The 26705-nt window shown below is 42.4% G+C and overlaps 2 protein-coding genes across 4 annotated transcripts; one reads left to right on the forward strand and one right to left on the reverse strand.

Moving 5' to 3' along the window:
• The first annotated feature begins 3679 nt into the window (after window positions 1-3679).
• Window positions 3680-4897, forward strand: LOC107277911 (uncharacterized). The gene is made up of 2 exons (XM_015772281.3): window positions 3680-4048; window positions 4137-4897. The coding sequence occupies exons 1-2, from the start codon at window positions 3995-3997 to the stop codon at window positions 4668-4670; spliced, it is 588 nt and encodes a 195-aa protein (XP_015627767.1). The 5' UTR covers window positions 3680-3994; the 3' UTR covers window positions 4671-4897.
• Window positions 4898-14154: 9257 nt separating this feature from the next.
• LOC4333367 (uncharacterized) lies at window positions 14155-20198 on the reverse strand. 3 transcript variants are annotated; one of them, XM_015772389.3, is made up of 8 exons: window positions 19957-20198; window positions 19756-19866; window positions 18162-18840; window positions 16606-17954; window positions 16439-16514; window positions 16031-16344; window positions 14765-14863; window positions 14155-14669 (listed from the first exon to the last, which is right to left on the reverse strand). In XM_015772389.3, exons 3-8 carry the CDS (start codon window positions 18760-18762, stop codon window positions 14517-14519), a joined length of 2592 nt encoding a protein of 863 aa, XP_015627875.1. In that variant the 5' UTR covers window positions 18763-18840; window positions 19756-19866; window positions 19957-20198; the 3' UTR covers window positions 14155-14516. The 3 variants fall into 3 exon arrangements, with proteins under 3 accessions (XP_015627875.1, XP_015627876.1, XP_015627874.1); XM_015772390.3 differs by having other exon boundaries at window positions 16439-16493; window positions 19672-19866; XM_015772388.3 differs by having other exon boundaries at window positions 19672-19866.
• Window positions 20199-26705: the final 6507 nt, after the last annotated feature.

Below are 26705 nucleotides of genomic sequence, written 5' to 3' on the forward strand. Positions count from 1 at the left end.
TTGTGTACGTACCATACTTCTACATTTTTGCATGTTATCCAAGTTTGCGCTTATGCAATCCAAGTGGACATGAAAATTATGAAAAATATAACTCCCTCTGTCCTAAAATATAACAACTTTTAGTACTCATGATTTGTCCCAAAATATAACTTCTTCACCAAGGGTGTGTTTAGTTCACTCCAAAATTGGAAGTTTGGTTGAAATTGGAACGATGTAACGGAAAAGTTGGAAGTTTGTGTGTGTAGGAAAGTTTTGATGTGTTGGAAAAGTTGAAAGTTTGAAGAAAAATTTTAGAACTAAACTCGGCCCAACATTCACTTCTAAACCAATCTCAACCCTCCACCGTTCACTTTTCTCACCTACCTCCACTTCTCAGCCAATAACATCTCTCTATTTAATTCCACCTACTTTCTTAATAACCGTGTCCAACTCTAAAACTTCTTATATTCTGGGATGGAGAGAGTAAAATATGGAGTATATTACTATATACTCATTATCAGTTCACAAATATTCACGGCTAAATTAGATTTATAATGCAAACAAGTAATATGGCCTATCTTGGTGCTTTACATGACATTAGAGAATTATGAAAAATCATGAAAAAAATTAATAACATGGATTATATCACCATATAAATATGCTTAAAATGTCTACTCAGCCCATCAATGAATTAACTAGGATTTTTGATATGGGTGATCCAAATTATACAATTTTTTAAATACTTTAAACATAACATGGTTATAACTCTAAATTGATCAAATGTACATCATAATATATTAATAATGAAGTTTTATTCCTTTTTCCAAAAGTTTCTTTTCACATATGTTTATATGCATTGGGCTAGGGTTATTTTTGGACCGGGACCACCCCTGGATCTGCCCTCCTATATATGACAACTTCGTAATAATAAATTACCAACAAAAGTGTACTTGAGTCTGCAACACTTAAACATTTATAAATTCTGTACGTCTACCAATTATATTTATTTAATTGTGCTCTTATTTCAATTTAAATTCATTTTTCAAAGAACATACGAAAGCATATAAAAAGGATGGAGTAATAGTAAATAGAAGTCTGCTTTTAATTATATGAAATAGTCTTATTAACCATATTTTTTTAATAGAAAATATCTTCAATTAATACATCCTAAGATATGCTAAATATTCCAAAAAGATATACAAATAGTACGAATGTTAGTTTCATAGGAACCAACTCAATTGTTTTGACATAATATTTTCTTATAAATTCAAGCTGGTACGGTTTTAAGTAATTTTAGTTCATAATTTTCTATGTTGCAAGGGTAATTAGAAGAAATTAATAATCAACATACAAATTAATTCCAAACAAATTATTGATAAAGATAGATTTAGAATAGAGTTAACGAATATTACAAGAATAAGTCAACCACATATAACCATTCGTAATAAAAATTTCAAGCAACATTAAATAAAGCGCCCGCGCATTTGCACGGGTTACCTTCCTAGTTCCTAGTTTTAGTAATAGTGTTCACGGTATTTTTGGAAATTCTCATTTTTTTTAATCTTTCTGTTAGAATTTTTCTATATGCTTATCATGCATCCTCATAAAGTGATGTGGACAAGGGTTTCCGATCTTTCGAGAGGTTCTGATAAACAGTCAATTTGGTGGAGTCGCGACACAAATCGATCCGGCTTCTAAACAAACACGCTCTTGAGCCCCGCAGTCACAGCACCATGTCTCCTCTGATTATCAACCGTGTCGAAAACCAGTTGACCTCGCCGATAAGGCTAATCTCTGTTTGTGAATTGAGGAACACACAAACAAGAACAAGAAAGAATACAACCAAATTGTGCATGAATGATTAAGCTCACAAGTTGGGGTTTTACAAACCGAAGGTTGGCGAAACTGTTCTTGACAGATTAATCTAAGCAAAACCCAAACCCTAAAGGTGGTGACAACTACTAATATATAGAGTTTAGGGTCGTGCAAATAACCCTTGACGACGCAATCCTAACGAGCTCCAACACGATACACGGCCCAAAGACCAAAATACGGCGACGCAGCATCGGAATAGATTCTGAACATCAACTTGTTCGGTCGATTCCCAATGACTCGAAAAGAATTTGGATATGGGACCAGAACCATTGAAAAGGTTATCTTCTTAACTTTCCATCCATATAAAGAACGCTCCAATCCGAGCACATATGCGACCTGGACACCCGTTTTAGTGTAGATTGGTCCTGGACTCTGAAACGTACTCGAAATCGACTTGATGTGGACCTCCATCTTGACTTGGACTCCCTTGCTGATCTAGGATTTTAGGGCACCAATGTCAGCACTCACTTATACTTATATAGTGTTTGGAAGGGCTTCATTTCTAAATATTTTGTAAGCTAAGGTGTCCTTGAACTGTTATTTTTAGCTAGAGCCGGTAGAATATTGCTGTTGTTTCAATGAGCATGTTTATTTCAGACTAACTCTTAAGAGTAATAAGAAATACAAATCCTTTATTCTTTTGGTCAGACAACAAGTTATTCAAGTTGTTTTCACTAATACGTAAAAATATGGTTAACTTTTAATAGTTGATAATAGAATTATTGGCCTAATTACATGGATAGAAACATTAGCTAAAAGAAATAATTATAGTCAACGGATCAAATATTTTAAACTGTGACATTAGTGGTGGCTGACGGTACCAAAACATATAGTCCCTCCGTTTCATGTTATAAACGTTATGGTATTTTTATCTCTTGTCTAAATTTTCTAACATACATATGAAGTTAAACATATATATGTAGCACATATGGATGTATGAATGAATCTATTCAAAATCTAAAAGATCTTATAATGTGAAATAGGAAGGATGTTGGAAAATAGATTCAGGCTCCAACACCTACCACACCAGTTAAACTGTTTAAGTTTTCAAAGATGGAGCTATATTGTTTAGCCTCTGAGCAGCTGCAATTTAGCGGTTGGGGTCAACAAGCTTGCACTGTCGGGGTAAGTGTGTATAAATGCTAGCAATACACTGGATTGGTTGGATGGCATCTGTGTCATCTGAGACCAATGATACTAATATACATCCGCCCCTTTCATAAAGTGAGGAAGCGTGTTTGATTACAGGAAAAAGTACACCGAAGGTCCCTCAACTTATCATCGAGTTACAAAATCGTCCTCCAACCGCACCAACTTACAAAACCAGTGCAAATCAGGTCTCTTAGCGGTTTTGACCCCGGTTTTGTCTGACGTGGCGGCTGAGTCATCGTAGGACCTACGTAGGCCCCACATGTCAGGATGCCACATCAGCAGACCGGCCTCTCCCCTTCCTCTCCTTTCCTCCTCTCTCTCTCTCTCTCACTCCTCTCAGGACTCGTCCGACGGCCGGCCGGCGACGCGGCAATGGAGGCACGGGAGAAAGGGAGGGCGGCGGCAGGGCGAGGCGGTGTCCGCGGATGCGGCGGCGGAGAGGCGGCGGCAGCTACGACACGGGGCGAGGAAGTCCGACGGTCGGCCGGCGACGCGGCGGCGGAGACACAGGTGAAAGGGGAGGGCGGCGGTAGGGCGAGGCGGCTTCGGCTGCGACGCAGGGCGAGGAGGTCCGACGGCCGGCCGGCGATGCGGCGGCGGCGACACGGCGTCGGCGGGCGAGCGGCGGCGCCATGGCCACAGCTAGGCGGCAACCGCAGCTGGTTCAAGTTGCCGATGCTGTCGTCGCAGCAGGCGTCGTATGTGAGCGAGGACCAGCAGCGCGAAGTAAGACGACGGCGACGGCGACGAGGTCCTCATCCCCGGGTTGCCGGCGAGGTTCACATACGCGGAGCTGGAGGAGGCGAACGTACCTGATTTATCAGTTTTTTAGACAACTCGTGAAGTCCTAAATCCATCTAAAAATGCTCATCATGTAGTACTCGTTTGTTTGACTTTACTTCCCATACTCTCTCTCCTTGTGCATTACATGATTGTCACCTGCTTGTGATCTGCTCTGGAATAGAGGGAGTTCTTCAAGCCTTTGACAATGGCTGCTGACAGATTCTTGCACTTCGCCTCGCTCGTTTCCGTGGTGGTCTTGGTACATGCATTTTCTTTTCTGATCGTCTCTCTGCTCTGCTGTGACCTGTGAGTTGATCTGATCATGTTAATTGCATACGCGCGTGCAGGCCGCCGGATCGAGATCGCCGGGCGGCGTGGCGGCGCTGCCGCGCCGTGGACAGCTGGTTGACGGCGGGGACAACGACAAGAACAAGTGCGTGTACATGCTGTACTACATGGGGACCGGGTGGATCTGGAAGGCCGGCACGGACGCGGCGATCAGCGTGGAGCTCACGGCGGCGGACGGCAGCGGCTTCGCCGTCAGGGACTTGGAGCGGTGGGGCGGGCTCATGGGCGCCGAGCACGACTACTACGAGCGCGCCACCGCAGCGTCGCCGCCCGACCGTCGGACTTCCTCGCCCCGTGTCGTAGCCGCCGCCGCCTCTCCGCCGCCGCATCCGCGGACACCGCCTCGCCCTGTCGCCGCCCTCCCTTTCTCCCGTGCCTCCATCGCCGCGTCGCCGGTTGGCCGTCGGACCTCCTTGCGCCGGCGACCTCCTCCCCACCGCCGGCCGGCCCTGCACAGAGTCCAGAGAGGAGTGAGAGAGAGAGGAGGAAAGGAGAGGAAGGGGAGAGGCCGGTCTGCTGATGTGGCATCCTGACATGTGGGGCCCACGTGGGTCCCACCATGACTCAGCCGCCACATCAGACAAAACCGCTAAGGGATCTGGTTTGCACCAGTTTTATAAGTTGGGGGATGCGTTGTATCCGGTTTTGCGGTTGGAGGACGATTTTGTAACTCGATGATAAGTTAAGGGACCTTCGGTGTACCTTTTTTCTTAATTACACCACATGGGCAGAGGGTAACAGCCCAAGTCGGTTCAATATCTCTCTACTACTCCTACCGTGTGCGATGCTGACAGATCCCTCATATAAGATTACAATGGCGTATCTAGAATTTTGGATATGGGTGACCCGACTTCAATTATTTTGAAACACCGTAAAGTAACAATGCTAATATATACAATCCAAGTATAATTAACAAAATTAGTCAAAAGTTGATCATGATATATTAATAAAGTATCTTACAAACACCTTAAAATCAATAATTATATAAGAAATTTGAGTTAAAGAAATAGATATGCTACACAAGTTTGGAGAAGATTGCCATACTTTCAACAATCTGTAATACAATAGTATAATATGAGAAGGGTCAACTAAAAGCTGAAAAAAGATTACTAACTTTAGAGTAGTTAATCGGCTAACAAAATAATCAATAAGCTGTTAATCATCTATTCTTGCTTTGCTTACTTACAGATTTCCATCGGCTATCCTTTGCTTGCTTCTAGATCTCGACCTAGCTCCCTTGCTTTGCTTAGCTGCTTGCCGTGATATGTTGTCCGCCGCCGGCCGTCTGCCCGTGTAGGTGACGCATCTTGCAGGATTTTCGTCCATCGTCGTCGGCTCGCCGCCACCGCTGCCGCCGGTCGCGGCACCCACACACGCGCTACCCTTGCTGGCTTGCCATCGATTGGCAATTTGCCGCGATCCTCCGTGGCGTCGTCACCGCTGGATCGCCGGACGTCGTCGTCGGGAAGGAAACAGCTGATCAGGAGTCCTAACCTAGCTAAGCACTCGTCAGTCGCACGCTGCTACGGTTGATCGAGAATTCGAGATCACGTGAGGCGGGCTGTGGAGAGGGAGCGGAAGCAATGACGCGGCTTTTCTGTTTCACGATTTAACAGCTGGGATTCAGGGGGTTTTTTTTTTCTTACTATCATATATGCATGCTATTTGGGCCTTTGGACCGGCAAATATTTGGGTGGTCCGGGGACCAGCCTTTGGATCCACCAATGTGTAAGAATAGCCAAATTATTGTGGAACTCTAACCTCTTTGGTTTTCTACCATTTGAATCATTAAACACGTGTTCTTTTCTTCCTTGACCTCTTTAGGATTTTTTTAATGGAAAAACAGTAGAAGAGGCTCATATAGTTTATGTACAAGAGACTTTACAAGAGGGGAATAGGAAAAAAAAATACAAATTATCAATCCATGATTGCCATATGGGTCAATCTGGTTCCTTTAACCTATGCAAAAGTAGAGTAAAATCCTCTAAGAAAAAGGGAATAAAGATATTGGACGGACTGAGGTACCATCAAGTGATTGGTCGGAATATGGATGATTAGATGAATAGAAAATCTATAGAACGGCATACCGTTCGAACGGGATAGACTAATAATCAACGCCCCACACCTCATCTTGGCTCGTTTATGCAGCGTCGTCCACCACCCACCGCGCGCAAGCTACTCCCTCCATCCTCTGTCCCCCTCTCTACGCCCACGACCACTAGCCGCTGGCCACCGGGAGCCGTTTTCTCGCCGCATCGACCGCAACGCCATCTGAGCCGGCCATCGGCGACGTCCCCAGCAAGCCGACATGAGTGCAACAATTGCAGAGCCTGTATGAGGCTAGATGTCCACAGGAAGAAGGGAGAATATGAGGATATGGCTTTTCTAGTAGTTCGTCGCCTGCATCTACTCACAATCTCATCTCTATTTTTTTTGTTCTTGTTGTTGATGTTGCTTCGATTTCATGCTAAGGAATCAACACATGGATGAGGATATAGTGTGTTGGAGAGAGGAAGAAGATGACTTGTTTGGTACAAATGATACCTCTGGGTACCAGGCTTGATACTTTTTTTTTTGTTGGTACCAAGCCTAATATGCAACTACTGGTCTTGACACCTCGTGGATACCAGACCAGGTACCATCAACCTTAGTACCATGGGTACCAGGTCTGATACCATAAATATCGAATCTAATATCCTAAGTATCGGATCTGATACCTATGGTACCAAACTGATACCTTGGGTATCAACCGGATCTGGTACCTCAGATATCAAGTACCGATACCAGACTAGGTACCACCAACCATAGTACCATGGGTACCAGGTCTGATACCTCAAGTTTGAATCTAGTATCCCAAGTATCGGATCTGATACCTATGATACTAGATCCGTTACAGGTACTAACCAGATCTGATACCTCATGTATCAAGATACGGGTACCAACCAGATCTGGTACCTCTGATACGGGTACCAACCAGATCTGGAACTTCAGGTATTGTTAACGACCAAATTTGGTAAATTCTATCACTATTGGCATCGGAGGTGAGGATCAGATCGAAGTGGAATCCAAGATGAAGATCGCTGCGGAAACATAGTAAGAATCGGCTGCAGTTCAAATCGGCTAAGGTCAGGTCGGCAGAGTTCGAGTCGGACGGGGCTAGCCGATACAGCCGATTCCGATAATATGACTCGGTGTACGTCATCGGGTTCAAGTTGATGTGCTTCAAGATGGTTGCCACGCAGGGATAGAGTCCTGGGAAGGCAATTGTATCTATTAGTTAGGACTAGTTTGTCAGTTTCCTTTTATCTTTAGGAAAGTGTGTTTAGTGTACTATAAGGACTTGGATATTTCTCCCATTTCAAGTTGTCCCATTTCAAGTTGTCTGGCCGATGACATCGGATGATAAAACTCATAGGAGACTTGGATATTTCTCCCTTGATGGATGCCGACTGGAAGGATACATGGGCTGATAGCAGTAGTAAAGATTTCTCTGGATTGCTGAAACTTTTCATGATTAATATCCTCGAACCTGAAATCGGCTGGCAGTTCGAAATCCATTGAGTCGGCATAGAAGAACCAAACTCGGGCATCTTTTTGGAATCCGTCATAAAAGCTGAAGAACCAGTCCTTCAGAAGTTCAGCCGATAACTTTGTTCCTGCATCGGCTGGTGTAGATACATATTCTCCATATGACATACATCTGCGATGGGTGCGTTCTTCTCCATCATCTTCCACAATCGGCTCCAACCTTGGAAATTCAGCTTCTGTCACAGATGGCCGATTGACAACTTTCATGACTACCAGGTTCAGCCAGGATTGCAAGAGCCACCATGGTCCACCTGTTCCAACCACTGAGCCGATAATTATCTTGGCCGATGCGTTGTTTAATATCTGGTATAGATAGCCGAGAAGGATTTTGCCTAAGGGAAATTGTTTCTTCGTTACTAGGGCCTCGGCTAAGAATTGCCAGTTGGTTGTAGGACCGCAGCTTGATCCGCAGAAAAGGAATTTTTCCAACCACATCAGCAAAAAAGCTACGTGCTCTCTAGGAGTTACTGGCCCTTTGCCCATATATGCTGTGATATATCCTGACCAACCCCCAATGCTCTTAGTTTTGAACTCAAAAGTGTTCTTGGTGTTCAGGTTCATGGGGTTAGCTGATGAGGTTACATCTAGGCCAGTAAGCATGATAATATCCAGCAGCGTTGGGGTCATCGGCCCTTGGTTGAAAAGAAAAGCATTGAGAGTGTTGGACCAGAAATAAGTTGCAGTAGCCATCAGGGGTTCATCTTTGGCCGAATTTGCTACTGTGAGGGCTAGGGCTTGTTTGCTGGCTGATATCCGCTTATACCATACAGGCCAACTTTTCTCCAGAGAAGGCCAGGATTTGAAGGTGTTTTTCCAATGGCTTGTGTTTGGATTGGCCGACCTAAAAGGGATTCTGTTGGTTTCGGCTATGATAAACTCAGTGGGGTCTAGATTGCCGATTGGACCGAGAAAGTATTGTTGGTCATGCAACAGACTGGGAACCGCAACAAGATTGGAAAGATGCTACAAGAATAGAGAAGAAGAAAACAAGATAAGGTGAGCGAAAACTGGTCTGATGAACGGAAAAGGGGATCTAGCCGATGGGGACTTACCTCAGCATATTCGGCTGATGATGCGGCGGTCGGATTGGTGGAGGTCGACATCGTCGTGGGTGAAGATCTGGCCGGGAGTTGAATCGCCTGGAAATCGCCCTGCGTGTTGAGGAGGTCGCCGGAGAGAGAGAGGACAGGATCTGTTTAAGCGGTGAAAACGAAAATCACGGCGTGAAGATTCTTTGGGGCAACGATTAGTATTTAAAGTAGAGCGATAACGGACGGGAAAACAGCAAGTGCGGGTTTCTCTCAGAGTCGGTATATGGCAAATCCGAAACATTATCCAATATTCCGGACTTAGGGGCATGTGTTAACGACCAAATTTGGTAAATTCTATCACTATTGGCATCGGAGGTGAGGATCAGATCGAAGTGGAATCCAAGATGTAGATCGCTGCGGAAACAGAGTAAGAATCGGCTGCAGTCCAAATCAGCTAAGGTCAGGTCGGCAGAGTTCGAGTCGGACGGGGCTAGCCGATACAGCCGATTCCGATAATATGACTCGGTGTACGTCATCGGGTTCAAGTTGATGTGCTTCAAGATGGTTGCCACGCAAGGATAGTCCTGGGAAGGCAATTGTATTTATTAGTTAGGACTAGTTCGTCAGTTTCCTTTTATCTTTAGGAAAGTGTGTTTAGTGTCCTATAAGGACTTTATCTTTTCCTTTTATCTTTAGGAAAGTTTCTTTCTTGTCCGACAAGGACTTGTATCAACCCATGGGTATAAATATGTACACCCGGGGTCTATGTTAATGGACGACATCCAATACAATCTAGGCGCATCGCCACCCTTTTTGCTTTACTTTTATTTCGACGAGTTCGTGCTCTCGGGTTGAGCTGCATCGGTTTCGATCTTCAACAAGAGGTAAAACTTGTCATGACGACTTATGTTCTCAGGATTAGTGCTTCCATCTTTATGATACTCTAATCTTGTCTATACAATTTGTCGAGTTATCATATATCTCACATAATTTTCGATAATATCTTTATTTAACCTATAATCAGCTAACATCTGTTAATGGAAGGCAGCCGATTAGGTTAGACAATGATGTTAACTTAGATCATGTGATATATCTACCACTCTATGAAACTTCCAGCGGCTTGATTGTCTAGATATTGTTTTTCTTTTCATACTTAATGCTGCATCAGTTGAGTTTGATCTATTAAGTCGTGCTTAGAATTGCAATCTCTAGCCTGCTTTCTGGTTGCTGATTAGGGTAGTATCGGAGTTTCAGCCGATCTTATCTGATTTAGCTACTTTTATTCTATATGCTGGATTGACATGTTAAATCTGCCCTTTATGTTAAGATCTTGTCGCATCTAAGTATATTAAGCTTATGTTTAGTATATTCTACTTGCTTTAACATCTTAATATAGAGTGATATCGGAGTATTAGCCGATACATGCTAGATTCACTTGATCGGCTATACTATAAATGTATATAATCCCATTATTAATTTATATTTCGATTTAAGTGATTTATACTGTCTCGGCAAGGCGACCGATCTATCCCAATCACTTGATTTAAGTATATATCGATATAAGGATTATATATCATTAATATTTACAGCCGATCAAGTAGATTTAGTTCTGATTTGCTTATTGATATTTGCCGATCGATGTACGCATGACATCGGCTTGAAATAAATGATATGCCATCGGCACCTAGCCGATCGGCTATCATTTATAGGATTAATTGCGGTTTTTTTGTTCTATTTCTTGTTGATTGCAGGATCAAATCAACTGGCACGCTCATACACCCAAAGGCGAGTTTTGGACCTGCACTGGAGTTAAGCAGATCTCCCAGGCCTCGTGTTTTCTGTCAACAGGTATCAAGTATTAGATCTAATACGGGTAACAACCAGATATGGTACCTCAGGTATCAACTATCGGATCTGATACCTAAAAGTTGTGTAGGTACTCAATACGAGCGCATGGATGCGTGGGGGAGCGCAACAAACATGTGAAGGGTATGGGAGAGCGATGCGTACGTGTGGGAGGAAGAGATACAAACGCGTGGGGACACATGCGCATGGTTGGTGGGGGCAACGTCTCGTCATTAACTCATTATAATCTATCCCGTTACACGGGATACCGTGATCTAGCAGTTCTCATAAAAATTTGATCTTGATTGTGCTACGCACCCCGCAAGCGCACGGATGCCACCGAGTAGTGGCGAGTGTCGTGTTATCCACAGGGACTAGGCCATGGCTACTAGTGTTTAGCTAAAGCTAGGTCAAACAACAATTGAGAACAAAGAAAAAAAATAGAAATAAACAACAGGAGAACTCGGAAGAAATTAAACAGGATGAAGAAGAAATTAACTATCGCAGGATCTTAATACTCTCATATATCATAACCAGAGATTCATGCATTTGACTAGCACTGACAGAAATTACAAGCTCCAAATATTAAATTCTTAACAAATCTGAAACAGTACAAGTAGGAGGAAGAAGATAGAAATCGTGCAGTAAGAAGGAAAAAGAAGAAGGGGAAGAAGAGGATGCAGCAGCAACAGGTTACAGATCAGTTGTCAAGGAAGTAGTAGAGGAAGAACAGTAGCAGTAGCAGATTAGGTTGTCTCCACTGTCCCGGTCGATTTGGAAGAGCTGCAGGAGGATGTATATGACGTTTTCAGGCGAATTGGAGCAACTTTCTGGTGGGAGGGGATGTGGAGTAGCTGGAGATGGTGGCTGCCGACGAGGTTAGGCCTGGCCCTCGCTGGTGCCGGAGCTATAGATGGGATGGGGAAGAAGGAGAAGGGAGGAGATGGCGAGGAAGAAGAGAAGGGGAGAAAGAAAATGCCAGGCCCAGTTGTACAGTAGCATTTCTAGGGATTTTAATCCCCATCGATTTGGTTCGCTCTTTGGCACTTTCAACCTTCATCTCCCCAGAAATTATGTTTAGGTCCTTGCTTCACTTGACTTCTTTTGTCTTGCCACACAAAAACTGACATTTGTTTGCCGTTGGAGACCAAAATAGCAGATTACGCGCCTCATCGCGCCATTCTGTAGAAAAGTTAAATAATGTATGAAACCATATAAAAGGGACATATTGTACCACAAATAATGTCTGAAATATGCATTAGGATTAATTTTAGCCCATCACAATAGCAAAACAAGAGGAAGATCATGAGATTAATGATGCAAAATTTGATTGTATCATACCCCCATGCTTAAACATTTGCTTGTCCTCAAGTAAATGAACAATAAGTTTCGAGAACCAGGAAGAAGCAATGTGGTAAACAAAAACTAGTCAGATGAATGTGATAAGTCTCATGGCATACATTTAGTGAACTTTAACATCATGTAGATTAGCTTGAAGTTAGCTTGAACTTACAAAATTAACCATACTGAGTTTGAAGCATACAGAACATAGCTAGCCATGTCAAGTAAAGGAGGTAGGCATACTTAAATGCAAAGGATAAAAATGATACTAAGATATAAGAACCCAAGCAAATCATGGATAACTAAGGTATCTAAAGATCCTCAGGCTAAAACATGATGTTAACCAAATTTTGCAAGGCATTGAAGTTAGTCATAACATCAAGAATGAAAATATCAAAGCTTATGCATAGCTATTCGAGGTAAAGATTCTAAAACTCATAATCTTTGCGAACAAGTCCAAACTTGAACCTTGATACTCAATTTATTTAAAAAGCATTTTGGAACACTGGGCACATGTGCCACTTACCGTTGGAACGACATAATCATTAGTCGGACACCTCAACCCTAATGCGATGGCGGGCGCGCATCAGGTTGCGTGCATGTGCTAGTGCTGGTCGTGATTACTGTATACTTCTTTTGGGGAAGCAATTCACAAACACTAGCTAATTACTACTACTCTGTGCATCTGCCATGCATGACATGACAAGTGCTTCTCACTCATGCACCCATAGATTATGAATGCCTATCCTTTTGGTCACACATAACTACAAACTCCTCTATAATTGCGTGCTTAGCTATACGACATGATGTTGTTATTGTAGCTATACTCAGTGGTTGGGCTGGTACCTCAGTATCTTATATTATTATACTATTTTTTACATGTCAAAATATGACTATCTATAATAGTACCTCGAAAGTATCGTAAAGCATCTATCATGATACATGTGGGTAGCAAACCAAGCACATATCAGCCGGTATATGTGGGTCTCAGTTTTAACATATACCTAGTATGATACCAAGGTATCACGTATGATACCTATTAGCTCTAGTATTTGTGGTACTAAGCATGATACATATATGTATTAGGTTGATACCCATAGGTACCGGGTCTGATACTTATATGTACTAGACATGATACCTAGGTACCGGTCGTGATACATGTAGTTACCAAGTCTGATACTTTTAAGTACCGTACATTATACCCAGGTATCAGTCGTAATACATGTAGGTACCAGACATGATACATGTAGGTACCAGATCTGATACTTATATATGTACTAGACATGATACCAGGTACCGGTCGTGATACATGTAGTTACCAAGTCTGATACTTATAAGAACCGTACATTATACCCAGGTATCAGTCGTGATACATGTAGGTACCAGACATGATACATGTAGGTACCAGATCTCATACTTATATATATGTACTAGACATGGTACCTAGGTACCGGTCATGATACATGTAGTTACCAAGTCTGATACTTATAAGTACCATAAATGATACCCAAATATCGGTCGTGATATATGTAGGTACCAGACATGATACCTAGATATATAAGACTCATATACTCACGCTATTTTACCTTGAAACAGGACCGTTCATCATCAGGTCACATAGGATCACATATAGCAATAGAGAATCAAGTCATTTTCTCTTGCTCATGGGCACTGGCAATTTTAACTTCGATTTGATGCATATGGCATCATCAAGGCAGGAGTAGTATTAGACCGTCAGACATCGACAATAGTAGACTAGTAGTGCATGTACTCCTCCTCCAGTACTACTAGTGCATGCAGTAGTATATGGCAGTCAGTAGTATAGTACGTAGTACTACTATACTAGTACTGCATGCGCAGAGAGTTAATCCGTGGGTCTCGTGGGACCCATGCGGGAGGAGAGATGGGTATCCTCCAGTACTACTAGTGCATGCAGTAGTATATGGCAGTCAGTAGTATAGTACGTAGTACTACTATACTAGTACTGCATGCGCAGAGAGTTAATCCGTGGGTCTCATGGGACCCATGCGGGAGGAGAGATGGGTAGTTTATCGCGATGCTGGGTTGGACGGTTTGATATCGTGCATAACTTGTACCGTCCTGACGGTATGCCGTTTTATAGCTTTTTAGATGAATTATACAGTCAAATAGAAGTTATACCGCCACTGCAAGTTCTCCTTGAAACTTGGATTTGTTCCCTGAAAATATGTCATGGAATAAGAGGACAACAATAATCATATTACAGCAGGTCAATTCTTGTTTACAGATTACAATGTGACCTTCAAATCAAGCAATTCCCAAGCTGCTTTACATGAATTACATGACCTTTTGCATCCAAACAAATAGGACAGGAAAACAATATCGCGCTGGCAATGTTGTCAGCCTAATCCCAGTAAATTCCAAGGCTTTACAGCTAACAAACACTAGTTTTTTGTTGCATCTACATCTTACAATGAACGGAAGCATTCTCCTTCCACTACAATCCGATTGCGAGCAGCTTGTTTGATCTCTTGTTTATCAGAAAGCTTACATTGTTATCATCAATGTCCGTGATAGCAACTAGTAGAAATGATGTTACTCGCTATGGCATTCAGAAAGAAGAGAGTTTTGTCCATCAGTAAACATCTTAACATGACAGAGCTTTCCTCCAGTTTCATCGGCAAATGTTATCTTCTTTCGTTTTCTTGGAACTTCAGAATGAGAAACAGCCTTCTTCCCTGCTAATCTCTGGCATTGAACATTTAAATTGAAAATGTCAGTCGAGTTCAGGAAAACACTCAATACTCCAAAGTTAGCATACAAACTTAAAAGCAGATACCAACCAGTATTTTACAAAAGCGATTGCAATCTTTGTTCATTATTGTCAACCATTTCCTTGTAGTTCTCTCCACCTCTAATGCATCCTCAGAGGCTGCTCTGATCTGCGCAAGAGAATTATAAGATTGCTGTCAAATAAATATCAAGGTAGATTTGCTTCACTCTCAGCTAAGACCAGATTGGCAGCAAACAAATCTATAGGCTCAACTCTCAAATCTTCTCATTTTTCATATTATGAACAAGACTACCAGGAAGCTACTGCTCATCATGGTTAATATCAATTTCAACAATCTTATCATATCAGAGTTAGTTCACAATTTCTTATGGCAAATAAAGTACTACTCCCTCTGTTCCACATTATAAGATGTTTTGGCCTCCCCATCCCTAGATTCACTAACATCCATATAAATTTGGACACATATATGAAGCACATACATAGATCCATGCATGAATCTATTCAAAACCCAAAATGTCTTATAATGTGAAACATGGAACTTTTTTGAAAGTTAGGAGTAATCACTAGTTGAAAACAGATGAAAAGTTACACCTGCACTATTAATAGGACAAAGGTATGAAGTACATATGTTAAGTGTTGATAAGCCAGTCAGGAATATGCTCCTTTTTAGGAATAGTCTATTTGACAACCCTGAACTTTCAAAGACTAAAAACAACTTGAACTTCTATACTGTGCACTTGTTCGAACCTGAACTACTATTAAAAATAGAGTTGTTTTTTGGACATTCGTGAAATGCGGTTGTAAGATGGGACATAATTCCTTGTATGACAGTATAACTGCAGATTAGTCCACGGTGATTCTATGCAACGAGACTCTTGTACTGATCCTACAATATAATAGCTGGTCCACAAGCTTAGATAGGTACTTATGTGATATTTACATAAAAATAACTAAGGCGCTAATGAAGTGCAAACACAAATGCAGACTCTTATGTTTATGGGGTATCTGAAATTTCCTGCGGAACTTTGGATATCCAAGTAAGGATTCTTCAACCAGTATTAATATTTGAACTAGAATTATTATACTGAGAAATATATTTTTGTGCTCCAGTGTCTAACAGTGTGACTTCATTTCTTTAGCTAATGAAAACTCAACTTTATACTTCTGCCCTACCTATTAAAGTGTGTACGGTGTAACTTCATGAATCATGATTACTACAGCCTAGCTATATTCTAGAATCATCAATTAATCACAGAGCAGCAAAATTAAATGCAACTCAAAATAGTATGCTCAAATTCCATTTATTAATACTCACCTCAGCAGTGTTGAAAGTAGGTAGCAAAGAATGTGATTCTGATAACAAATTTCCGTCTACTATACTTCTCATGTGATTCAAGCTTCTCATAAGTTTGGATGCAATGTTTTCTATATCATGCATTTGCCTTTGTGAAAACTCAACAGCCTTCTCGGCGTCCAATATAACTGAAGCAGCTTTCATGCAAGTACAAGTAGTCTTTTGGGGGGATGGGGATTCTGTTCCCTTCAGAATTCCTTTGCTTGTAGGGGAGAGGGAACTCCTGCCATTGGGTCTCCTCGTCTTGCCACAATCTTCAAGAAGGATCTTTCTCTCTGAAAGAATAATGGCCGCATCAATAATGGGAAATAGTATTAACTACTCTTATAAAAAATATTAGAAACACTACAAACAGCATAGATTGCTTACTGAGCCTTTGGACCCCGCACAAATCAATACCAGTCAAAGCACTGCAAAGCTTCTCCTGAGAAGTCGGGGACATAATCTTAAAAAAAATAAAAAAAGGGAAAATAAGTATGGCAGATTTATTCATACATTTTTTGTTTCAAGGTTAGGTTAAAACAATGAGAGCAGACCTTTCTCTTGGACAGCAGTTTTTTTGGAGCATGCTCTTCAAGAGCTCCTTCATCAATGAAAGGTTGTAACTTTTCACTTTGTCCATCAGTATCGAGAGAGGCTGCAGTTGAATCCAAAGACCCAGCAGGCATTTCCTGTGTTTCTTCAGGACTCGAGCTCTCTGATGTTACACAAACTTTGTCCAAGTCAGAACAAGATTGTAATAACTGCGGCTGAAGGCCAAATTGTTCTCTTGATCCTTGATCACTGTTAGTTTTACAGATGTCATCATCCACTGTAACCTTTAACTGATCTGTATCCTTTGATAACCACTCTGTAACACAAGGAAGTAAGAGCTGACCACCATGTGGAGCTTTGGATCCAGTGGGTTCTCTGTCAGTGCCCTCACTTACGAATGGGCTTGAAATGATGGCAGCACCTGAGACACCAACAGGAGTTTCAGTTTCAGTACTCTTCCTCTGTGCATGATTATTCAGAGCATCATATACTATACTTTCTAGCCGTCCATCTTGTGTGGTAAAATTGGCAGCTTTCACTGAGTCAAGAGTCTTGTTAAAAGCAAAAGTGCAATCGATAGTTGCATGTCCAACATCAATAGGTAATACATCCTTTGTTCCAACACTGTGCTGAACTAGTGAATCAAATTGACCATCTGCCTTCATCTGCACAACCTCTGCAAGCGACGTGAAGTTGCTTTCTGCACTTCCACATAAATCAGATTGGATGACCACGGATGGAGACCCCACCTCTGCGTTACACTGATCAGTAGAACTTTCTATAGTCTTTGTGCTTTCCAGTGTACTGCCATGTAGATCTCGTGGATACCAGTATTCATCAATGTCTATATGATCTTCACAAGACATATTAACAGAACATACCAAATAATCATTGACAACTGAAGACTTGTCTTCATCTAAATTTGTTATATTGCCTGATGTTTTATGGCAGTTGCTCATTTCATCAGTGATATCCAATGAAGAAAGACTGTCATTTGTCTTGTTTTGCAGTATAATGTCATCCAAACAGTATGCTTTGATACTGTTAGCTAGCTCACAGGAATCATCAGAAACATCCTTTAGTTCAATCGGTTGAGGGATGACACCACTGTGTTGTTGACATCCATCATACTCTATTGGCTCCCTATGCAACTCAGCAAATGAGTCCTGAAAGGAGTCCTTTCCTGGACTAGATACTCCAACTTGCTCATCAGAGTAAATATCCTCATCCTCAGTCTTGATTTCGCAAAATATGTCTGGGCTTCTACCACTTATTACAGCACCAGTTGATAATGGTGTGTTTTCCATTTCAGCATATAAAATGTTCTCCCCAACTATTTCTTCAGTATTACCTGAAAATAAAGAACATACACAGCATTTACAATATGTTTGAAAAAAAGGAACCTAAGTAGGTCTATTTCAAGAAAAATGTACTGGCGAAAATAAGAGGTTTTGCAGATTCATCTGCTACATCCAGTTCATTCATATGTTGCATCTATACTGAAAAAAGGGTATTTGTATTGAAAGACTGCAGTATGTTTGGATAAGAAAAGACTCACCAGCAGCAATTGTGGAGTGTTTTACATCTGCAGCACTCCTTTCCATCTTCTCTGCAGTTGACATAGAGTCATGTGATGTTACCTCAAGTGGGGGTAATTTTATAGGCTCAGTCTCCTCTCTCCTCAATGTTGTATCTTGCAGTTTTACAGCATTTAGAGATATTGGTTTGCCCATTGTTCTGTTTGATTTGGTAGGGGATGTCTTCTGCCGCTTCTGTCTGAATGCAATAATGGGCTCATCAAGATCAACTTCCTCTTTTGGTACTTCATCTTCAAGGTTTCTCTTTCCACATTGTCTCTGATTCTTAAAGTCAGGTCTTTCAGAATCAACTTTCAAGGCCCTCCTGTTCTTAGCTTTACACTGAGCTCTTAAATCCTTCAGAGACACATTCTGAAAGTCTTCGTCACCAACAGAATCATCATTAAATTCTGGGTTGGAAGGAGATGCAATTTCTTCAAGATCGATGACCTCAGTTTTGACAGGCCCCAAGGTAGGATAGTTCGTTTCAGAATGTTCACCATATATAACATGGATATTCTTGAGCCTAGGAGATCGCCTAGGAGAAATCAGGTTAGTCTTTTTGCAAGCAGCACCAGGCATTGTCACTTTCAAGTAGCAGACTACAGATTCAAACTTGTATCGAAATCAACTTGGCAATTGTAAATGTCAAAAAGTTTCCTGCAGGAGTGAAGAAAACCAGATGTTATGACCAAATGTATGCACAATAGATGAATAACAGAAGCCATATTATCTTTAAGATGAAACATATTCTTTTTCTAGATGAAACAGGGTCATATTCAATTAAAGCACTAGAGCAGGATAATAGGCAAATCGTGTCATTACGAAATCATAATATATGCTGGGACATTATCATTAGCTCTCCTATTTCCCATCATAGAACAGAAAAATAAGGTGCACATATTATAAAAATAACAGGAAAAAAAGACATAGAAAGTAGCAAGTGGTTTTGCAATAATCAATTTTGTGATTACACAGGAATGCTTCTAATAAACATACGGGAAACTTAGTGCTAGAGTGAATCAATAAGGCTTCGTTCAGCAACAAGGGGGGAGGGGGGGGATTTCCCCAGGGAGATTCACCCAAGGGGGGGGGATTGGGTTAATCCCCTCCCACCACCCAATCCCCTTTCACCCTGAGATTTGCATTTCACATGTTTGGAACGTGGGGATTAGGGGATGACTCTGGAGTAACATTTAAGTATAGAAGTTACAAACTTTAAAGATTGTGTTGTAAAAAATTCAAATTGCAATAAAAAAATCAGGTTTGAAATGAGTCTATAGGGATTAACGATAGCATTGCAGAAAATTCAAAATATTGTATGGTACAATTCAAAATTTCTTTGGAAAATCAGCAAATTTCTGAAAACACCCTAGAAAATTTGAATGAGTGTGCGCCATCACATCTGACATGCTTTTTTAAAAAAATACAGTATCAGGTATAAGCAATGTTAATATACTAAATCTGTAGGAATTGAAATCAGGCACTTACATATAACCTTCTCTATCAAAAAGTAAAGGATTCCTCTCTACAACAAAACTAGAGTCCCATCTGGTTCCTCTCAAAAGTGCTGACCGCAAAACTAAGATGAAGAGTCCCTCGATGTCCTTGCCGGATCTTGCAGGGAGAGAGTGCGTGCCGCCGGATCTTGTAGCGGGGCAGGGGCAGGGGCACGTGGCGGCAGATCTTGCACGGAGGGGAGGAGGCAACAAACCCGTAAGTAAGCTTCTTGGCGGAGGAGGAGGGCAGCGCCATGGAGAGGGAGTAAGGGCGTACCTGGAGGCTGGGCGGCGGATCTGGACAGCGCGCCGTACAACGGTCGAGAGGGGCGATGTAATTTGCAGGGATGGGAAGCGGCGGCGGCGGCGGCGGTAGTGGGGGAATGGAGGCGGTGGCTGGCGCTGGTGGAGGGGAGGCGGCGGCGGCGGATGAGGCGGAGGCGGCGTTCTTGGCGGCAGAGAAGGGAGGGAGTTTGTGGAATGGAATTTTGAGTACTAGGGTTTTTCCTCCCTACTGCTGGGCTTCCCGTTCGGAGGCACTGTTTTTATTATTATTATTGCGTTGCGGCGCCCAGCGCCAGGTGGAAGTGGAAAAAGAAGGGGAGGGAAATTTTGGCGCCAGCTAGAGCCTAGAGGAGGAGAGGGTTGGCGGGAAGGAGAAGCAAAATTGCGTGCCCGCCCGCTCCTCCTCCTCCTCGATCAGGTTTCGTTTTAGTACTAAACTAAAATTACCGCGTCAGGTAGCGCGCCCGTTATTTCATACCCCCACATGGCCATATATACTTGTTTCTCCTTTCTGCTAATAGGTTAAACAAGTTTATATGAAAATGTAGAGACAGTTTTAAAACCCAAAAATATATTCAATGGTGGTGGTGTAAACTACGTTTTTCTATTAACTCGGTCAAAATCAAAATACTTTAACTTAGAAAAATGCCATGCATTCTAAAACAAATGTATTATCTTGGCATCTAATTTGTATTAGCTTCTAATAGGCTATTAAATAAAGTATTCAGTGGTTTTATTGCGTGACAAACTTCTGTAGTGCTGCTCCCAAATCGAAAGGCATTTTCACTTTGATGTTCTGTGCTGCAATTTGATGGTGGGATGTCGCGTCCTAAAATCACCCTAAAATTTTATCGCCTAAAATTTTTTCGTTGAATTATTTCTAGAAATTGAAAAAGTCAAAAATAGCCTTCAACAATTAAAAATCATCAAGTTTCAACTCAAATTTGTGTGCGGGGATTTTTTTTTAATTCCTCATGCTTGAAATTATTTAAACAATTTTTAATTGAATTTCAGAGCATTATAAATATTTTTAACCTTTCTTAGTTTTTATTAAAAGAAAAACTAAAATAAATTTCCCTCCCTCTCCTTGGGCCATTTTCAGCCCATCTCTTCCTCTATCTTTCTCCCTCCGGGCCGCCCCGGCCTGCTTTTCCTCTCCTTCCTCCTTCCACCGTCGGCCGCGCCTACCCCCTTCCCAATCCAGCTGAGCCGCCAGCCCACTACCTCCTCGCGCCGCCTATCATGCTGACCAGCCCGAGCCGCCCCCTCCCCAGCCCAGCCGAGCCACTGCTCCTGTTGCACGTGAGGCTGCCACGCCGCACGTGCGATGCACGCGCACAACGTCGTGGGTCCCGCCTGTCCGAGGTGTCTCCTACCTCCAGTCGGCCCTGTCTCTCTCTCTCGTGAACTCAAGCGTCGCCGCCCCCTTGATTTCCCTCCTCAGTTGGTTTCCAAAAACCGGTTTCTTGTGTAGTGGACATCAATTCCCCCCAACAAATCCCACTTAATCCCGCACTAAATCGCACTCAATCGATTTCTTTAACCGGTGTCTTCAATAGGGAGTTTCACTGTCGCTGGTGCCGTTTCCCATCCTCACGGCAGACCGAGCAAGTTTAATAGTATAGTCAACTACTAGCTCCAATTCATCTATAGCCAATCTAACAGCTCATTTATACAGTAGTTACATACTACACTATTAATATCTGGTCCCACCTGTCATACACACACTATGTCTTGGAGTCCGTGTTATAGCTGGCTACAAATCTGTAGCCCGCTACTCTTTTCTCTTCTCATTTATCTACTTAAAGTATGTTTGCAACTGGCTTATAGCCTGCTATTGTACTTGCTCTAAAGGGAACCCGCAAGACCTCCTCCTCCTCCCATTCCCTGTGCCGCTCGAGCGCCATGCTCGCTCCATCGCCGTCGCGCCACTTCTCTTCGAGTACTGCCGCCGGCATGCGCTCCAGCCGCCGAGGCTTGGCATCGGCAGGTACTTCGCCAAGCCTTGGTTAGGCCACCGCCGGCTTTTCCGTCTCCTCTCCCTCGCCCACGTCGCAGGATTTAGAGTAAAGGTGTCAATTAAATAGGTGGTTCACTATACAATTTTTATTGTGTTAACTAGCATATATAATATAGTTTTAATCTCGATCAAATTTTTAGGTGGTCTATAGACCACAGTGCCACCTAGCTAGCTACGCCACTGCCACGTCGTCTCCAAGCTCGGCAAGCCCTGGAGCTCCATCCGCGACGTCAACCCGAGCCGGCCACTTCTTCTTCCTCGTCGCCCTCACTGTTGTCACCGTCCCCGCTACTCTGGTGAGCCCTGCCGCCGCCCTCACCTCTCCCGTGTCGCGCCGCTGCGCCATGGCTGCCGGTGGAGACCAGTTGCCATGTCCTCATCAGTCAGTGTCATCTATCTCCCTCCCCATTGTTTCTCTGTTTCTCCCCCTCTATCTCTCTCTCTCTCCTCTTCTCTTCTCTGTTACAGTACAGAGTAGACTTTTTTTTACAAAATTAATTCACAAATTTGTAAAATGCCATTCAAATAACACCTAAAATTCAAATGGCTATATCTTGACTATTTGAGCTCGGAATCGACCCGTTCAATTTGCCATTTTTTCCCTTAAACAGTAAAAAACCTATTTTTATGCTTTGTTTATGCATCTTATGGTTTTAATTTATGTTTTGGCCATTTTTCTTTGCGTATGCCGTGTAGACTCTGCAAATCCGGAAGAGCCGCTCTACCTCGAGGTTGATCCAAAATATTTTGGTAGCGAGCAAGGCAAGTCATGTCATTTTGATCATATTGCTGTCCCAATTTACAAAATTATGTTTATTTAAATTATTGCATTTCGTTCTATTAAATTCATGTGCTTATCACTGTTTTATTTAGCCTGACCAATTCTCCTTGTTATAGCCTTATTATTTGTATTATTACAATCCTTGATTAACCCTAGGAAAAATAAAACTAGTGAGAACATTATATGTGGTGCTTACTAGTAAATTTAGGAATATGCTTAGCTCTGCTTAAATAGAAACATTAGATGTTTTTCAATAATTAGACTTTGGGAATAACTTTTAAATAATGGTTAATATAGTTTAGTGGGTGTTTAGCCATGACATGATATTTCCCCTTCAAAAATCCCCAAACATGTTTTCGGCTAGGCTCGGGGTGCTTGGTTTCGCTATTCACACCTTGGCCGTCATAAGGAACGGTCTTCGGGGCCTCTCTTGCAAAGCATATTCCGTACAACCACATGTCTAATGAGTAAGACTTAACACATCGTCTAGTACGGTCATAAACAAGGAAAGACACTGATAGGGATGGATGAAGCCCTTGATGGGGGTCGACGTCTCTAGCTGTATGCCGGGGGCATAGACATCTACTCGACCTAAGGCACATAGCGAGGGAAGTCTATGTCGGTCCTCTTTGTTTAGAGCAGTACTAAATGATGGGTTATGTCATGGCTTCTATCCGTGCCATGGTGGCATGTGGCACATGGCAACATGTGAGGAAGACGTGCCTGGTGGGTAACGATGTACACCTCTGATTAGAGTATAATCTATTCGAATAACCATGCCCTCGGTTATGAGCAAGTCGAGCAATGTACCCAAGTTAGAGTTTATTTCTATTAAAATTTGAATAACTGGGGTTATCACTTGTTGGCCTGGGTTAAGGCAAGATCGTGTTGAAGCGTGGCTTGGTAATAATTTGACTATAGATAGGTTTGTGTTTTATTTAAATGCATTTAAATATGTACTCCCCATGTCCTATAATATAAGGGATTTTAGATGGATGTGGCACATCCTAGTAAAAAAATCTGGACTTGGACTTGGATGGAGGAGTAAATGCTTTGAAATGCTAGTTTTCTGCAACATAGCCTTATAAATAAATTTTTTGCCACCGTTAATTCATAAAGGATAATTTAGGAAAAAATATTATTAATAAGAATAGCTTAGTAATTGATCCATCACCAATTCTCCATCCACTGCCTAGCGTTCACGATTTCCTTTTCTCGATTCCAGTTTTTAACCCTAATCAATTCCAAATTTCCAATCCCAATTAAATGAGCTCGGAGGCAAGGAGTAGGGGCTGCGCGTGCGACGGCGGTGACTAGCAAGCACGTGCGAGGCGGCGATCGGCTGGCGCAAGCAGTGGTTGTGACCAGCGGGTGTGACGGGTGCTGCGGCGGCGGTGATGACAACCGGCTGCCGCATACGTCGGCTGCGACGGGCGCGTGCAGCGGCGGAGACGGTGACCGAGTGCTACATTAGTCTGCTGTGACCGGAGGGCGCATACGGCAGCAGCGACCTCAGCACGTGTGCAGCGGCTGAGACCGGTGGGCGCGTGCAGCCTCGGTGAGCGGCGGGCGCGTACAGCGGTTGCAGGTGTGCAGATGTATATGCACATATCGGTAAAAGTATTACATAAACGTTTAACTACAGAAAGAAGCACAACGTTCTTCCTCCTTTGCTGCATGAATGCAGCTTGTCTTGAAACAGATAGGAGTAGGATACAGATCTAAAAATAAGACGATTTTGTCCTTAGCCGTACAAATCAATTATAAAATTCAATTATCATTTTAACCTTCTACCTTCCATACCTGGCATACCCTTTTAATATCTTTCTCCTAGTACCTTCTCTCTTAGAGCGTTAGATCATTAGAAATCAACGATCCTAATTAATTTCCAAGCACATAAGAATATCTCGTTTTAAGAACACTGGTGGAGAAACCATATTTGATTGGTCGACCCAAATCTACAATAGTCCCGGTTCTATTCCAACAACAGGACTAGATGATCTTTATTCCCGGTTTGTGTTACCAACCGGGACTAAAAATCATCTTTAGTCCCGGTTGGTATTTTTAGTCCCGGTTGATTCCATGTCAGACCGTGTCAGGCACCTAGGGTCTTTAGTTCCAGTTTGAAACACCAACCGGGACTAAAGATCTAACTTTAGTCCCGGTTGTTGTTACTAACCGGGAATAAAAATCAACACGTACTATATAATCCCTATTACTTATCCTCTTCTCTCGTCCACACAACAAACTCTATCTCTTTCTTTCTTTATTCCTCTCTAACTCCTGCCTTATCTCTTTCTTCCTTCCTCTCTTTTTTTGTGGATTGAGCGAGATCGAGGGCCGGCCGGGCGGCGCGGCAGCGCCTGCGCGGCGCGTAGGGCCACGTGGCGGGGCGGCAGCACGGAGGGCCGCGCGGCGGCGGCCTGCGCAGCAGCGGGCGGCGGCGCACAGGGCTGCGCGGCGGCGGGCGGCGGAGTGGCGGCGGGCAGCGCCACGCGGCGGTGGCCGGCTGGCGCGGAGAGGAGGCGGCAGTGGCCGGCCGAGCGGCGCCTCTGTGGTTTTTTTTTTAGAATTTGTGATTTATTGCATAATTCTGTGATGTATTTGATTTGTGTGCGATGTGAACTTGTGATGTATTTGCGATGAATTTTGTAGAACTTGTGATGTAATTTGATTTGTGTAATTTTTTTTAGGATTTGCGATGTATTTGATTTATGTGTATAAGTAACTTAAAGATTTGTGATGTGGATTTGGGATGTTACTTTGATTTGGGATTTGGGGATATGCATCCTACTTGATTCGGGAGAAAATAAAAAAGAAAAAAAAAGGAAAGAGGACTACCTGTACTGCTGTTATTTCCTCTTTAACTCCAACCGGGACTAAAGATCCCTATCTTTAGTCCCGGTTGGCACCAACCGGGATCTTTAGTCCCGGTTATTTCACCCGGGACTAAAGATAGCGATCTTTAGTTCCGGATTCGTAGTCCCAGTTAGATAACCGGGACTAAAGGGGGTTACGAACCGGGACTAAAAAGCACTTCTCCACCAGTGGAATGACGACAATAAACATCTCGCTATCGACGTTGTTACTCAGGATAGGAATGGTTAGGGTCGAACCATTTATCCACTAAACCTATCCGTAAATTTGTCCTAACGGATTTGTAGGGTCACTCCAAAAATATAAATCGACCAAACGGATCAAACCATTATTAGAACCTAAGGTTTAAGGGGTTCGACCCAAAATAACTTCACATGTATAAATGTTTCAAAAATTTGTACAAAGTTGCATTGCTATATAATAATTCATTCCTACAAAATTCAACTAAATTTAACAAGTTTTCATAATGTGAACACGAGTTTAAAAGTTTTAGGTCCGAGTTTTACATGTAACTAGAATTTTTGGGTCTTAGCAACGCATCATGGGCCCCACATGTATAAAGGGCTCAAAATTTACACAAAGTTGCTTCTACGTGCAATAAATTATCCCACCAAAATTCGACTGAATTCGATAAGTTTTTATAGTGTGAACGTGAGTTTAAAAATTTTGGGTCCGAGTTTTACACACATATAACTAGAATTTTTGGTCCTAGTAATGCATCGTGGGCCCCAATTGTATAAAGGGCTCAAAATTTATACAAAGTTGCTTTTCTGTGCAATAAATTATCCCACCAAAATTCAACTGAATTCGATAAGTTTTTATAGTGTGAACGCGAGTTTAAAAATTTTAGGTCCGAGCTTTACCCACATGTAATAACGATCTATTCGGATATCCATGGATAACCTATTGATATAATGGACTCATGATGGATCGACCCTATTAAACCATGGATCAACGAACTCACTTAAAACGGTTTAGGTTCAATCCATATCCTAACTATTCCCATCCTGAGTTGTTACGTCGTTTACCACTGGAAAAATAATTAGTTTTAAACATCATATCA

Source organism: Oryza sativa, chromosome 3, assembly GCF_034140825.1.
Source record: "Oryza sativa Japonica Group chromosome 3, ASM3414082v1".
NCBI classification, from domain to species: domain Eukaryota; kingdom Viridiplantae; phylum Streptophyta; class Magnoliopsida; order Poales; family Poaceae; genus Oryza; species Oryza sativa.